Genomic DNA, 16,704 nt, shown 5'->3' with positions numbered 1-16,704 from the left:
GTTCAGTTCTAGTTCAGTTCTAGTTCAGTTCTAGTTCAGTTCTAGTTCAGTTCTAGTTCAGTTCTAGTTCAGTTCTAGTTCAGTTCTAGTTCAGTTCTAGTTCAGTTCTAGTTCAGTTCTAGTTCAGTTCTAGTTCAGTTCTAGTTCAGTTCTAGTTCAGTTCTAGTTCAGTTCTAGTTCAGTTCTAGTTCAGTTCTAGTTCAGTTCTAGTTCAGTTCTAGTTCAGTTCTAGTTCAGTTCTAGTTCAGTTCTAGTTCAGTTCTAGTTCGTTCTAGTTCAGTTCTAGTTCAGTTCTAGTTCAGTTCTAGTTCAGTTCTAGTTCAGTTCTAGTTCAGTTCTAGTTCAGTTCTAGTTCAGTTCTAGTTCAGTTCTAGTTCAGTTCTAGTTCAGTTCTAGTTCAGTTCTAGTTCAGTTCTAGTTCAGTTCTAGTTCAGTTCTAGTTCAGTTCTAGTTCAGTTCTAGTTCAGTTCTAGTTCAGTTCTAGTTCAGTTCTAGTTCAGTTCTAGTTCAGTTCTAGTTCAGTTCTAGTTCAGTTCTAGTTCAGTTCTAGTTCAGTTCTAGTTCAGTTCTAGTTCAGTTCTAGTTCGTTCTAGTTCAGTTCTAGTTCAGTTCTAGTTCAGTTCATATTCAGTTCTAGTTCAGTTTTTCTAGTTCAGTTCTAGTTAGTTCTAGTTCAGTTCTAGTTCAGTTCTAGGTCAGTTCTATTCAGTTCTAGTTCAGTTCTAGTTCAGTTCTAAGTTAAGTTCTAGTTCAAGTTCTAGTTCAGTTCTGTTCAGTTCTAGTTCAGTTCTAGTTCAGTTCTAGTTCAGTTCTCGTTCAGTTCGGTTCAGTTCTAGTCAGTCTATTTCGTTCTAGTTCAGTTCTAGTTTCAGTTTCTAGTTCGTTTCTAGTTCAGTTCTAGTTCAGTTCTAGTTCAGTTTCTAGTTCAGTTCTAGTCAGTCTAGTTCAGTTATAGTTCATTTCTAGTTCAGTTCTAGTTCATTCTTGTTCAGTTCTAGTTCTAGTTCAGTTCTAGTTCGTTTTAGTTTCAGTTCTAGTTCAGTTCTAGGTTTTTTTTTTTTTTTTTGTTTTTTTAGTTTTTTTTCTTGTTTCAGTCTAGTTCAGTGTTCTAGTTCGTTCTAGTTCAGTTTTTTAGTTCAGTTCTAGTGCAGTTCTAGTTCAGTTCTAGTTCAGTTCTAGTTCAGTTCTAGTTCAGTTCCAGTTCTGTTCTAGTTCTGTTTTAGTTCTGTTCTAGTTCTAGTTCTGTTCTAGTTCTGTTCTAGTTCTGTTCTAGTTCTGTTCTAGTTCTGTTCTAGTTCTGTTCTAGTTCTGTTCTAGTTCTGTTCTAGTTCTGTTCTAGTTCGGTTCTAGTTCTGTTCTAGTTCTGTTCTAGTTCTGTTCTAGTTCTATTCTAGTTCTATTCTAGTTCTATTCTTGTTCTGTTCTAGTTCTTTTCTAGTTCTGTTCTAGTTCTGAACTAGTTCTGTTCTAGTTCTGTTCTAGTTTTGTTCTAGTTTTGTTCTAGTTCTATTCGAGTTCGGATCTAGTTCTGTTCTAGTCGAGTTCTAGTTCGTTTCTAGTTCTGTTTTAGTTCAGATCTAGTTTAGTTCTAGTTCAGTTGTAGTTCAGTTATATTTCAGCTCTATTTCAGTTCTATTTCAGTACTAATTCTGTTCTAGTTCAGTTGTAGTTCAGTTGTAGTTCAGTTGTAGTTCAGTTGTAGTTCAGTTCTAGTTCAGTTCTAGTTCTGTTCTAGTTCTGTTCTAGTTCTGTTCTAGTTCTGTTCTAGTTCTGTTCTAGTTCTGTTCTAGTTCTGTTCTAGTTCTGTTCTAGTTCTGTTCTAGTTCTGTTCTAGTTCTGTCTAGTTCTGTTCTAATTTTGTTCTAGTTCTGTTTTACTTAGATCTGTTCTAGTTCACGAATAATATAGAGTTTTCAAAAACTTTTTGTTACTCACCTTGTTTTATGTCAACACCCTCCAATAAATTGTGATTTGTTGTTTGCCAATTGGCAGCCAATTTCATGAATGCCTCCAGATCGGTGGCCGAATATTGTTTATTAACCTGTAAATAAAAGAAATAGAAAATTATTAATTTAGTAATTCTAAAACTAAAATAAAAAAAAAAAACAGTTTCAAATAAATTAATTAAAAATTCTCAAGAAAAACCATTTTAAAGTTCAATACATTTTTGTAAAAATTTTAAACCCATTTCATTAAAACGTAAAATATTAATAAATTTTCAAAATTTTATTTAATAAAAATAATTTAAGAAACAATGACCTATAATAAACAAACAGGATGATGATGTTACATTTTATTAATTTTGTTTTAAAAATGGAGGAATTAAATTATTAGTAAATGTGAAAATATTTGAAATTTTATTAATACCCCCACAAAATGGTGGACATTTTAAATATTAAAAGTGTTTTTTTTCTGGTTTGTTTTTGGGTTTAATTTTATATAGATTATTGGCTTGTCAAAAAAAAAAGCAAAAAAATTTTTTTTGAACAAAAAGATCAATATATTTTTTTGTGGCTTTTTTAAAGATTTGTGTTATGAATATGTAAAATACACTCCTTAATTAAAATTTTTGTGTGTGTTTAAAGTTTAAGTGCTGACAGAGAGGTAGTAGAGAAAGGGGGAGAAACATACATTTTTATTAACATTAGATATTAAGATAAGTGCCAAATTTGCAGCAAGTTGAGAGAACTTGTTTTAAAATATAACCACTGGCCCCTTTTCCTTACTTTTTTCAACTACGCCTCTATAATATTTTAACAAAAATGTCTGCATATCTCTATATCTGTATCAGATATTGTTTTTTTTTCTCCTTAGCAAGTGCCATTAAGTAAATGGTGTGATTTTAATAATATTTATATTTTTTTTTTGTTCATCTGCTTTCAAAACGGCATTTCCTTACCCCTTTCCCCCTGCTCTTCAACCCCCTTTTATTAAACAATTATTAAAAATTTCTTTGGAAATTTTAATTTCAAATTAAATGCCAAAACAACAAGATGAATGAATGGAATTGGAAATGTCTGAATGTCTGAAAAAATTAAGCAATCAAAATAATCATAATCACTTCACTTAAATGAATACTTTATATAGATTTGTGCATATTTGTTCTGTGTGTCTGATTTAAGTGGAGTCGTTGGTCGTATAATTTTTAAAAACAAATGTTCTTTTTGAAAATCAAAAACAAATAAACACATATTGTTTTTTTTTTTGGGGAAAAGAGGGTCCATTATAATATTTATGTATAAAAAAAAATAAAGTATTATTTTTCTTTTAACTCCATCAATTAAATTAATGGGGTTACAGAATGTTTCTTTTCAAATAAAATAAATTTTTTGTGGATTTATACTCGCACATGTCAATAATAATGTTATTAAAATTAAAGGAATTTTTAGAAAATCAGCAAAAATATTGAATATAAATAATTATTAAAATTATAACAAAAAAAAAAACATTCTAGAATTTGTTCTATTTCGTTCACAATGTTTTCAGTTCCAGTTCGGTTTCAATTCAGTTCTGGTTCAGTTCTATTTCAGTTTTGGTTCAGTTCTAGTTCAGTTCTAGTTCAGTTCTAGTCCAGTTCTAGTTCAGTTCTAGTTCAGTTCTAGTTCAGTTCTAGTTCAGTTCTAGTTCAGTTCTAGTTCAGTTCTAGTTCAGTTCTAGTTCTAGTTCAGTTCTAGTTCAGTTTCTAGTTCAGTTCTAGTTCAGTTCTAGTTCAGTTCTAGTTCAGTTCTAGTTCAGTTCTAGTTCAGTTCTAGTTCAGTTCTAGTTTAGTTCCAGTTCAGTTCTAGTTCAGTTTAGTTCAGTTCTAGTCAGTTCCTAGTTCAGTTCTAGTTCAGTTCTAGTTCAGTTCTGGTTCAGTTCTATTTCAGTTTGGTCTAGTTCTTAGTTCAGTTCTAGTTCAGTTCTAGTTCAGTTTCTAGTCGTCTAGTCCAGTCTAGTTCGTTCTAGTTCTTCTAGTTCAGTTCTAGTTCAGTTCTAGTTCAGTTCTAGTTCAGTATAGTTCAGTTCTAGTTCAGTTCTAGTTCAGTTCTAGTTCAGTTCTAGTTCAGTTCTAGTTCAGTTCTAGTTCAGTTCTTAGTTTCAGTTCTAGTTCAGTTCTAGTTCAGGTTCTAGTTCAGTTCTAGTTCAGTAGTTCAGTTTTCTAGTTCAGTTCTAGTTCAGTTCTAGTTCAGTTCTAGTTCAGTTCTAGTTCAGTTCTAGTTCAGTTCTAGTTCAGTTCTAGTTCAGTTCTAGTTCAGTTCTAGTTCAGTTCTAGTTCAGTTCTAGTTCAGTTCTAGTTCAGTTCTAGTTCAGTTCTAGTTCAGTTCTAGTTTAGTTCTAGTTCAGTTCTAGTTCAGTTCTAGTTCAGTTCTAGTTCAGTTCTAGTTCAGTTCTAGTTCAGTTCTAGTTCAGTTCTAGTTCAGTTCTAGTTCAGTTCTAGTTCAGTTCTAGTTCAGTTCTAGTTCTGTTCTAGTTCTGTTCTAGTTCTGTTCTAGTTCTGTTCTAGATCTGTTCTAGTTCTGTTCTAGTTCTGTTCTAGTTCTGTTCTAGCTCTGTTCTAGTTCTGTTCTAGTTCTGTTCTAGTTCTGTTCTAGTTCTGTTCTAGCTCTGTTCTAGCTCTGTTCTAGTTCTGTGCTAGTTCTGTTCTAGTTCTGTTCTAGTTCTGTTCTAGTTCTGTTCTAGTTCTGTTCTAGTTCTGTTCTAGTTCTGTTCTAGCTCTGTTCTAGCTCTGTTCTAGTTCTGTACTAGTTCTGTTCTAGTTCTGTTCTAGTTCTGTTCTAGTTCTGTTCTAGTTCTGTTCTAGTTCTGTTCTAGTTCTGTTCTAGTTCTGTTCTAGTTCTGTTCTAGTTCTGTTCTAGTTCTGTTCTAGTTCTGTTCTAGTTCTGTTCTAGTTCTGTTCTAGTTCTGTTCTAGTTCTGTTCTAGTTCTGTTCTAGTTCTGTTCTAGTTCTGTTCTAGTTCTGTTCTAGTTCTGTTCTAGTTCGGTTCTAGTTCTGTTCTAGTTCTGTTCTAGCTCTCTTCTAGTTCAATTCTTCTTAAATTCTAGATTAGTTCCATGAATATAATGACACATTAATAGTATCATAATTTCTTTGAACACTGCTGCACTTTTAATTAAAGGAAAATCTCCTAAAATCGTTTACATTTCTTTCAAATTGATATTAGTTCCCTTTTATTGGGTCTGTCTAGTGTTAATTTTGTACGTGATTTTAATGATATTTAAAATATTATGAATTTAAACCTTAACTTTCATTTCTATAATGAGTATTTCTGCCAACAACATTTTAAATACAATGAATTCCTACTAATAAACCCTTAGTAAATGTAATTCTTTTCAAAGAAGAACTTGTATTTTGTAAAATATGCATTTAGATTCAATGGAATTAATTTTTTTGGAAATTTGTAAATGAAGCAAAATTTTTCCCAAGAAAAGAAAGCAAAATGTGATTTATCAGCTGCCGAGGTTTTCAAACTCATACGTGTTGCAACATAATTTTGAAACAAAAGCGAGCACTTCTGAAATTTATGCTCTACAACGATCACTATTGATCTTAAATAGTTTCGTGATGCTTTAAAAAGACTCTGCATGATCTTCAAATTGAATTAAATTAGAAGAAATTTCATGTAAATGATCCTCTTGGCAAAAATCTAACATGTTCTCAAATGTTGATCGTGTCATTTTAAAATGTATAAAACTCTTTGTCCGATCTGTATTATGATCTTAGAACAGAGTAAAATAAAGAGAAATTATTTAGGTAGAGTTTAAATTTAAACGATGGCGATCACTTTAGAAATTGCTTAATAATTTTTTTTAACAATCGCGATCAGTTTTAGATCACTTTAGAGATTCATCAAGGCGTTATATTCGGCGCTATGATAAGCTCAGTTTGTTACAGACCTCTGCAAGTAGTTCTCTTAATAGAAATTAGTTTAATTATTGTAATAAATCTATAAAAATTAATATGTATTCTTCTAACAAACAAAATAAATTATGTTAAAAGGCGCCCATAATATAATCACTCAAGATATTAAAAAAAAGCGATCATAAAACAACAGAGATCTACAACATCAAAAGAATTTCCACACAATAACTTCAGACAAATTGAGTGAGTGAGTATAAAAATACTTAAAGATCGAATAAATCGTTGTATGTGGATTGTGCATGAGAGTATGTGTCACAATTAAGATCTCTGTTCAATCCCAATTCATCTTATAGAGATATTTTCAATATGTTTTTATTTCATTCTATTTTCACCAAATGTGTACTTGTAGTTCAAAAAAAAAAAAAAAAAAGTATTTAGTAATTTATCTAATACCGCTTTGCCGCCTGTATTATATCATTGAAATGTATTAAAATACATTAATTTGTTAATAGAAGACATATTGTATAGATATAAAGATACAGATACATCGATATTTCCATACAAATAGTTGTATTGTTTGTGTATATTTATTGTTAATATCATTTCTTCTGGTTTAATAATTACGATATTTATTTTTTCGTTTTATTCTTAAGTATTTTTAATTTTTCTGAAAAAACATAACTTTTGTGAAATCATAAAAGTAAAACACATTAAGATTTTTTTGAAAAGATATAGATTGTTTTTAGGTTCATTTTGCTAATAACAATAGTTTCTATTTTATTGTAGGCGTTAGATATTTTTTATATAGTACAAATTATTTAAAATAATGATGGTTTTTTATAAGGAACTAGTTTTTAACTTTATACTTTGATAATGGGATAATGTATGAAATAATTAGGGTCAATAAACCAATAGGTTTTGTCATTAAGTTATAAAGTAGTTATCAAAGGGTTTAATAACTATCTACTAGACGATAAATTTGCGATAAATTTTAAATGGTATGATATATGAAGAACATGTGTTATATGATCTTGCGATCGCAACGCTCTTGTTCCGCTTTAAAAGATTCTGTCACAATGAGAACAAGTCAAATTAAACTTAAGATAAGAGCGGTAGAAAAAGTCCCTTTTGGCAAAATTGTTTCGATCTACATCTTGATCTTAAAGAAGTATCAAGCAAACGATAATTTTGTGATCACTTTTCAATGGAATGAAATATGAAGAAAATGTATTATGTGATCATGCAATCATAACTCTGGTGTGTCGCTTTAAAAAGACTCCGTCACGATCATAGCAATTCATATTAAACTCAAGCTGATCGCGCAAAAAAATGTTTCAATAGTTCCTTTTGGCAAAATCACGTCGGTCTACATCTTGATCTTAAGGAAGAGTCAGACATAGATATTCTAGACGATAAATTTGCGATCGTTCGTATTTAAGTCATATTAAACACAAGGTGATCGCGCTAGAAAAAGTTGCAATAGCTCCTTTTGGCAAAATCGTTTCGGTCTACGTCTTGATCTTAAAGAAGAGTCAATGAGATAGAGAAATTCTTGAGAATGCGAACAAAAGTCAGTAACTGATCAAGCGATCGTTGATCAATAAAAAATGGTCACAATCAATCAAATCAGTGAAAAATTATAAACATGAAAAAAAATTATTATGTGATGTTGCGATCACTTAACAAGTCAAATTAAACTCAAGGTGATTGCGCTAGAAAAAGTTCCAAAAGTTCCCTTTAGGCAATGTCGGATCTGTCTACATCTTGATCTTAAAGAAGAGTCAATCAGACAGAGAAATTCTTTAGAAATGCGCACAAAAGCCGGTAACTGATCAAGCGAACGTTGAACAATAAAAATACTTATATAGAGAAAGGATCAATATCAATCAAATCGGTCAAAAATGATAAACATCAAAAAAAATTGTATTATGTGATCATGCAATTACAACCTTTGTCTTAACAAGTCAAATAAAACTCAAGGTGATCGCGCTCGAAAAAGTTCCAAAAGTTCCCTTTAGGCAAAGTCGGATCTGTCTACATCTTGATCTTAAAGAAGAGTCAATCAGACAGAGAAATTCTTTAGAAATGCGGAGAGAAAAGTTGGTAACTGATCAAGCGATCGTTGAACAATAAAAATACTTATATAGAGAAAGGATCAATATCAATCAAATCAGTCAAAAATGATAAACATTAAGAAAATTTATTATGTGATCATGCGATCACAACGCTTGTGTGCCGCTTAAAAAAAACTCCATCACGATCATAACAAGTCAAATTAAACTCAAGGTGGTCGAGTTAAAAAAAAGTTCCAAACATCTTGATCATAAAGAAGAGTCAATCAGACAGAGAAATTCTTCAGAAATACAAAGAAAAGTCGGAAACTGATCAAGCGATCGTTTAAATCAATTAAAACAGTCAAATCTTGATTTTAAAAATGTGTCAATCATACAGAGAAATTCTTCAGAAATGCGGAGAAAAGTCGGTAACTGTTCAAGCGAACATTTAAATCAAATTAAATCAGTCAAAATTACAATGAATTCTTTAGTGATCGTGATCACTTAAAGACTTATTTCTATAAGATCCTAATCAATATTGTACATCAAACTATTTAAATCATCTTAAAGGTTTTAGCGATCAATTTATACCGAGTATGTAGTGAAATCAGTATCTGATCGAGTGATCGCAGCTCTTTAAACATACTTTTAAAAGTTCCAAAAGGTTCGTTAGAACAATATCAAACAAAAAGTGATATTCTTCTGAAAGAGTTTTAAATGTAAAAAAAAACTTCAATTATCGCGATCACTTTAAAACATCATTAAGATCCTGAGGATCGTTATAGCAAACACGAACTTTTAAAGATAAGTTTCCTAATTTTAGGGATCGTGATCACTTTAAAATTTGTATTTCTGAGCAATTTTGTACAGAATAGTTTCTAATTATTTGAGAAGATCTTGTGTTAGAGAAGAAACCAGAAAAAATAGTACTTTTTCGATCAATTTTGAAAAGAGTACAAAATATGAAGTAAAATCAGTATGTGATCGAACGATCATAACACTTTAAAACTAGTTTTAGTCAATTAAAATGTCAAATTCTTTAGAAAAAGTTTTAATGATCACGATCACTTTCAATGAGTTTATATTCGTTCAGGGGATCATATAATATAAATGTTATTTCGATATTGAAGTTAAGTGCTTTCTGGCCGATCTTGTGATGTTTGTAATGAACGTAAAGCTTTAAATATTCTTTAAGATTCGGATAGAATATATATCAATGATCTATTAGCTGATTTTTCAAGACTAGACAAATTGAAAGGGAAGTGATCAATGATCATAGAACAAATGATGAGTGTCTTATTCGTACATTTTATTAGGTAAACAGTTTACATCTAGAGCAATTTTAAACTGATCGTGATAGAGTTATTTACGATTAAGGACAACAACAATATTAAATTAAAATTTTGAAACAAGTTTAAGTACAGACGTAATTAAGAATTTTATAAAATTTGAAAGACTCCAGTTTTAAGATTTTTCAAACTGTAATATATTTTAATATATGATCTACATATACAAGATGAATTGACAGCAATCAGACACAAACACAAACACACACACACAAACTCTTAAAAAGTCATTCACCCAATGACAAATATTGTATGTAGAAAAAAAAATCAATTGTTTTCTTGTATTAAAAAAAGAAACAATATAGAGAAAAATTTTGTATCCTACAAATAAACTGCCATCAATCTTAAAGATTGTTTTTTTTTTTTTTTGTTAAACAATTAATGCTTGTATTTAAATACATTTTGAGTTGAGGTGTTTTTTTCGAGGTTTGTATTAAAAACCCCAACCCATAAGATAGACAGATAAAAAAAAAGGAAAGAAGAAAGACAATAACAACAAGATACATTAAGCTTAAAAATATAGTACTAAATAGATTTTACATACATATGTATCTACATTTAATAATACTTTCAATCACTTTTATATTTAAACAATATTTAATTTTTAGGTAATTTTTTTTTTTTTTTTTTTTTTTGTAACAAAAAGAAATGTTAATAATAAAAGTAACCATATTTGATTATGCCTTCAAGTGTTTTTATAATTCGGTTGTTTTTTTTTAATCTTAAAATAATAATAATTATTATTTGTATATATATTTTATTATTAGAAATTTTATTTTCTTTTTGAAGATTGAAAGGCATGAAATGTTATAATAATCATATTCAAATTTTAAACAAAAGAAATTATACACAAATACTACTTATTCTAATAATGCCAAGTAGTCAAATTTTTAACATTATTAAGGGGAAGTGAGTAGGTGAGGGGGGGGGGGTTGGTCTAACTTTCTTTTGAAATAAAAAAAAATTTAAAGACAAGTTTCCTACGTTTAAAAATTACATTATAAATCGCTATTTATAACTGTTATAAGATCTATAATTAAGATCAAAATATGATCATGTGATCGTGGCACTTCAAAAGTTTCTAGATTATTGCCCAAGTCTACATTGTGATCTTAGAACAGAGTCAACCAAAGCAATGCTTCAGATCGTGATCATTTCAAAACTTGCTTAAGATCCTTGACCAATTCTTGTACAGAAAAGTTTCATTCAAATATGTTATTTCTTGCGATCAATATATAGCTGGGTACACAATATATAGTAACATCTTTATTTAATCATACGATCATGATATTTGGTAAAGAGTTATTGTGCCAAAATTTCTTTTCAATTCAAAAATGTTCAGTTTTAAACTTCTCTGACAAGATCATTAAAATAAACATCAAAATCTTGAAGCAGATACAACACAAAAGTGAAGTTCTTTAGATAAAGTTAAACGATCGCGATCATTTGAAAATTCATTTCAAAAATGTTCACATTTGAACAAGTTTTATACTTCATTGGCAAGATCGTTCAAAATAAACATCAAGATCATGAAGCAGATACACCACAAAAGTGAAGTTCTTTAGATAAAGTTAAACACGATCGCGATCATTTGAAAATTCATTCAAAAATGTTCACATTTGAACAAGTTTTATACTTCATTGGCAAGATCGTTCAAAATAAAAATCAAGATTATGAAGCAGATACAACACAAAAGTGAGTTAAACGATTGCGATCACTTGAAAATTCATTTAAAAAATGTTCACATTTGAACAAGTTTTATACTACTTTGACAAGATCGTTCAAAAAAAACATCAAGATCTTCAAGCTGACAAGGGAAGTTCTTTAAATAAAGTTAAACGATCGCGATCATTTGAAGATTCTTTAAGATACTGATCAATTATATACTTCACGTTATTTAATTATTTTTTTTACATTTTGTATTAGATTTTAGCGATCAAATTATGTCGTTTATATGCAGTAAAATCGGTAATTGATGAAGCGATCGTACAACTTTAAGTTTCCGAAAGGAACGTAATAGAAAAGTCTGCCAAAAAGAGAAATTCTGTAGTTAAAGTTTCAAGTTGAAATAATATTTAAACACTTGCGATCACTTTTCAACTACCTTAAGATCCTGATCAATATAATACAGAAAAGTTTTTAACTAATTGTCCAGTTACTGCATCAGATGTAAAATCGAGCCATTTTACACGATCAAGCTTGACAAGATCGCCTATTACAATATTGTGATCTTAAAAAGGAGTGAACCAAAAAGACAAATTCTTCAGCTAGAGATAAAACCATTTAAATTTAATTCAAATTTAAATGATCGCGATCAGTTTAGAACCACGATCGGCCAACTCCTATTTTTGTATTGTATTTTGGCCGTTACTAGTTCAAAAAATTTTGTACAAAAAAGAGTGGAATTAATTTCGCAGATTTGTCCTTAAGAAATATCTAGCAAAAAGAGTCACTATTAAAGATCAATTTGGCAAAATCCTGATCTGATCGAGTGATCGTAGCTCTTCATAACAATTTCTATAACTTTACGCAAGCTTAGTAATAGCAACGTCAGGTAAAAAAAGAGAAATTCTTGATATAAAGTTTTAAATTTATATAGAATTTGAACGATCGTGATCACTTCGAAAATTTCTTCAAATTCCGACAAATTTTTGATCGATTTAATCGGATATGGATTATTTTGATCAAATTTCTCTTCCCTTTAACCTATTTTTTTCTGAATGATAATTAATTTAAACCCTTTTTACTTTCATAATGTTAAAAAATATTTTCTTATTTAAAAAAAGTGTTCATTACACCCTCACTCGATAATAAATCCAATAACTTTTAGTATTGCTTTGTTGTTTTTTTCATAGTCTGCTTTTAATGAAAGCATATTTAAATCTTTATAATTTTTTTTTTTAAATATTTCTTTTATTTTTATTTATTTGTCTATTTGAAAAGTAGAGAAGAAATAATAATAATAAAAAAAAAATAATAATAAAGTTTATGATTAAAACCATTAAAATTGAACCAACCCATAATTTTATAAAATTCATATTTATAGTTGTTGTTTTAGAAAACAAAAACAAATGACGAATGAAATTATTTAAAAAAAAAAATCTATCAAAAAAAAAGTAACCCACATCAAATTTATATTTTCAAGTATTAAAGAGTACTTAAGAGAAAAAGCAACAAAATCCCAAAATATTCGAAAGAGTTGTTTTACTTCTTTAGATACTTTTTTTTAATGTTTTAAGACAATTTATTATTTCACATTTAAGTTATTTTTTTTCTAAATTATTATACCAAATTTTCTATTTTCTATTCATTTGTCTGGCTTTTAAAAAGAAAATTATTTTATAACTTAGTTCCAATAAATTTTATCCCCACAATTATTTTCTTAAGAAAATTGTTACAGTTGAAAATTAATATTTTATTTGCAAATGCTTTGCTTTTAAAGTTCATTTGCCTTTTATATTATTTCTTTCTTTCTTTCGATTTCTAGAGTTTTATTGTTTTAAGTGAAATGAAAAATTAACACGGGAAAAAACGGAAACAAAAAAAACAAAAAACAAAAACTAAAGGAAAAAGTTTTTCCTAACAACTTTTGTAGAAAGTTTGCTGTGCAAAACTTTTTGTATCCTTTTTTTTATATAGTTAGGAAGTTAGTTAGTGTAACGGGTTGTTGGACAAATACATACATACGTTGTCGGGCGAGGCCGACCAAATTAGCCTACACCAGTTATAGTCATAATAAAGCAATTAAGTGGAATTGTACCTTGCCTCAGTTATACTTAAGCCATTTATTGTTGTATAAAATTGTGAGCATTTCAGTCATATTTTGCAGGGGTCTCTGTATAGGGGCTAGGGTCAAATAAGGCCCTATAATTATAAAATTAATGAGGGTCATCAAGGCTAATTTAGAACTTGGTTTTGCAGCTTTTTGTCGAGATACAATTATATTAAACATTCCATTATGTACTTAAAAGCCCTATTCGGCGGGTTCAGTTGTATGGGGGCTAGGTGAAATAATGGGCTAATAGTAACCGTTTTTCAATAGGCTTCGTCTCTGGTACAATAGAAGATCATGTGCCAAATTTCATTGAAATATCTTCAAAATTACGACTTGTAGTTTGATTACAAGGTTTACAAGCCCTCCTATTCGGCGGGTTAAGTTCTATGGGGGCTAGGTGAAATAATAGACAGATCTTAACCATTTTCAATAGGCTTCGTCCCTGGGACAATAGAAGATCATGTGCCAAATTTTATTATCTTCAAAATTGCGTTGTGTAGTTTTACATGGACGGACGGACATAGGTAAATCGACTCAGAAAATTTTATTATGCGTTACAAACATCAGCACAAACCCAATATACCCCCCCCCCCCCTTAAAGTGGTGTAGGGTATAATCAGTCGTAAGGAAAAACGTGACCATTAAGGAATCATACAAAAGTAGCATGTATTTTAAAACTATGTTCAAATGTTTGTCGTTCTGTCTATAGGTATGTCTGTCTGTTTGTTTGTTTAAATCAAATTTCTGAAGACTTTAGATATCTTCGGGTTCAAATTCTGTATTAATTCTAATAGACGTAGGATTATACAAAAGTATGTATGATTATGTCCATTCGTCTGTCTGTCTTTATGACTTTCTGTCTGTCGGTCTGTGTTTCTTTTTATCTATATGTTTATTGAACTCATTTTTCTGAAGACCCCAGATGTCTTCGCAAACCAAATCTATCTGTCTGTCTGTCTTTCGTATTGTACGTTTATTGAACTCATTTTTCTGAAGTCCTCAGATGTCTTCGCAATCCAAATCAATCTGTCTGTCTTTCGTATTGTATGTTTATTGAACTCATTTTCCTGAAGTCCTCAGATGTCTTCGCAATCCAAATCAGTCTGTATGTCTGTCTGTCTGTCTGTCTGTCTGTAAGTCTGTCTGTAAGTCTGTCTGTTTGTCTGCATATATGTACATATGTCTGCCTGTCCGTCTTTCTGTCTGTATGTTTGTTGAACTCATTTTTCTGAAGACCCCAGATGTCTTCGCAATCCAAATCTTTAATAATTTTATAAAACATGAGATCATTTAAAAGTATTATTTATATATGATTATGTCCGTATGTCTGTCTGTCTGGTTTGCTGAAATCAATTTTCTGAAGAGCTCAGATATCTTCGAGCTCCTAATCATCCATAATTCTATCAGACATGACATCATCATACATACTACAAAAGTGATAACATTCATACTACTACAATATGTATGTTTATGTCCGTCTGTATGTCTGTCTGTCTATCCGTCTATTGAACTGATTTTTCTCAAGAACCCAGGTTGACTTTGAAATCTAAATCTTCAATAATTTTATAAGATCGAATGAGATCGAATAAAAGTATTATGATGTATGATTTAGCTATAACCATCCGTAAGTCTGTCTACCTAGCCGTCTGAAGAAGCCAGTTATATTCTGGTTCCATATCCTAAATAATTCTATCGGACAAGATATCATACAAATGTATGATTGAGTTTTGTCTATCTGTTTAAATCAGTTTTCTGAAGACCTCATATATTCTCGAGATCCAAATCTTTAATAATTCTATGAGTCTTGCTTTCGATAAGTTTTCTATTTAAAATCAACAAAATTGGTTCTTAAATAACGGTCGTAAGAGCAAAATTTCGAAACAGTACATGAAAATATTGAACATTTTTTCTGACAATACATAGGTAATAACAACAACAACATGCAGTTTCATTGTTTGTTATTGTAGTAAGATTTTATACACAAGAAGTTTTTGGCTGAAAACAACAACAAAATATAGCTTATGTTCTTGTTTTGTTTTATTTATATTACACACAAGATTTTTCAGTGGCTGAAATCAGGGATGGAAAAAATGTATAAGTGTAATTCTTGTTTTCTTTACCATTAAAGGAAACTATTTTAAAGACATTTTGTTTGAATAAAAATTAATGTTTTAACCAATTAATCATTTTGTTAAAAGGGGACATTACACTTTGAGAAATCTTTAATAAAACCGTTAAAACTATTAATAAAAATCTTTTAATATTTTTAATGACAAACTACATAAAATTGTTTAAAAAAAGTTATAGGTTTGATCAGAAATTTAGTTTTATATAAATATTCCACAACAATTTTATTAATAAAATTTAGAAAAAAAAAAAAAAAACAGTTAAACATCATCATAAACAAATCAATTATAAGGTTGTTAAATAAACCGCCTCTACTACTTAGAAATGAAACATTTTATTAGTTTTTTTTTTCTAAAATCATTTCATAATTTTTTTGTTTGTTTTAAAGATCTTTTTTTATAGTTTTTATTATAGACATTTACGAAAATGTTTATGACAATAAAGTAAAACAAAATTTTGTGTACGTGCTACCTTAAAAATTAATAATAATAATAAGAAAATATATAAAGGAAATAATGTGGCTGGGCTGGCTGGCTGGATGCCGGTTCTATGGAAGTGAAACTGTTTATAAGACTGTCAGTCTGTCCGTCTGATTGGTATTTTGTTTGTTTGTTAAGTTATTTGTTATAGTGTCTACTTAAATTAAGTAAAAATTAGTTTAAGTTTTTTTTTTTTTGCTTTAAAGTAAACATGTTTTGGCTTTTTTCTACCAGCTCTTAAGCGAAAATATAAAAAATCTGTACAAAATTTGTCAAATGTCTGATGGTTTAGAGTGGTTGGTGGTGGTGTTGGCGATACTTTTGTTGCTGTTGTTGTTGGTATTAAATTGTACTTTAAAATTTATTTTCTTCTTATTAATCTTGTTGTTAAGGTTTTCAAACTCTTTTTTTTTTCCATAAAACAACTCAGTTCAGTGACATTTTTCATCTGATTTTTTTTGTATAATTTTATTATATAAAAATTTTTATTGTATTTTGCCAGAATTGTGTGTGTTATATTTTTTGCCAGTTTATTGCGTGCGCATAGTATAAGTTTGTTGTTGTCATTTTTATAACAGCTACAAACAGAGAGAGAGAAAAAAAACATTTTTGAAATTAAGGCGCGCATGCGTAGGTACATGTTCAAGTAAAAAACAACAAAATCACTACATCTTACCAAGTACATGAATATAAATAAATAAACATTCATTTAGTTTAAAATACATAAATTTATAAACCATTTTTTGTTTACTCTCTGTTACACTTTTGACAAACACAACAAAAAATGAAACGAAATATTTTCTTTTCTTACACAGCTGTGCTTATACATAACTGTAAGTTAGTTTTGTTGCCTTAGTTATAGACATTTGAAAATAATTTTTCATTGTTATTTAATTAATTCTATTTATTATTAATTAATATTGTTAGAGATTTTTATAAAGCTACACCCTAAACTTAACTTTGGGGACAAATTCAGAGGGGGGAAACTAAAATTTCAAACAAAAACTCAACTTTTTCATTACAATCATCTTTCTAACAACATTTTTATATTAAAATTTTAAATTCCCAATAACATTAGCAAAAA

At 29.3% G+C, this 16,704-nt stretch overlaps 1 protein-coding gene across 3 annotated transcripts in view; it reads right to left on the bottom strand.

Moving 5' to 3' along the window:
* LOC119611124 (rap-GAP domain-containing protein DDB_G0281809) overlaps positions 1-16,704 on the bottom strand; it is a 59,034-nt gene that overhangs the window by 3,388 nt on the left and 38,942 nt on the right. For all 3 annotated transcript variants that reach the window (XM_037966594.1, XM_037966595.1, XM_037966593.1), the window contains one exon: positions 1,936-2,041. In XM_037966594.1, the coding sequence (XP_037822522.1) occupies positions 1,936-2,041 (106 nt within the window). The remainder of the gene's footprint in view (positions 1-1,935; positions 2,042-16,704) is intronic.

This window comes from Lucilia sericata, unplaced genomic scaffold (assembly GCF_015586225.1).
Source record: "Lucilia sericata isolate MDLA Ls3-8-SP2 unplaced genomic scaffold, ASM1558622v1 Contig001367F_arrow, whole genome shotgun sequence".
Taxonomy (NCBI): domain Eukaryota; kingdom Metazoa; phylum Arthropoda; class Insecta; order Diptera; family Calliphoridae; genus Lucilia; species Lucilia sericata.
Note: the sequence above shows the minus strand (reverse complement) of the source record. Positions and strands in the feature narration are given on the sequence as shown.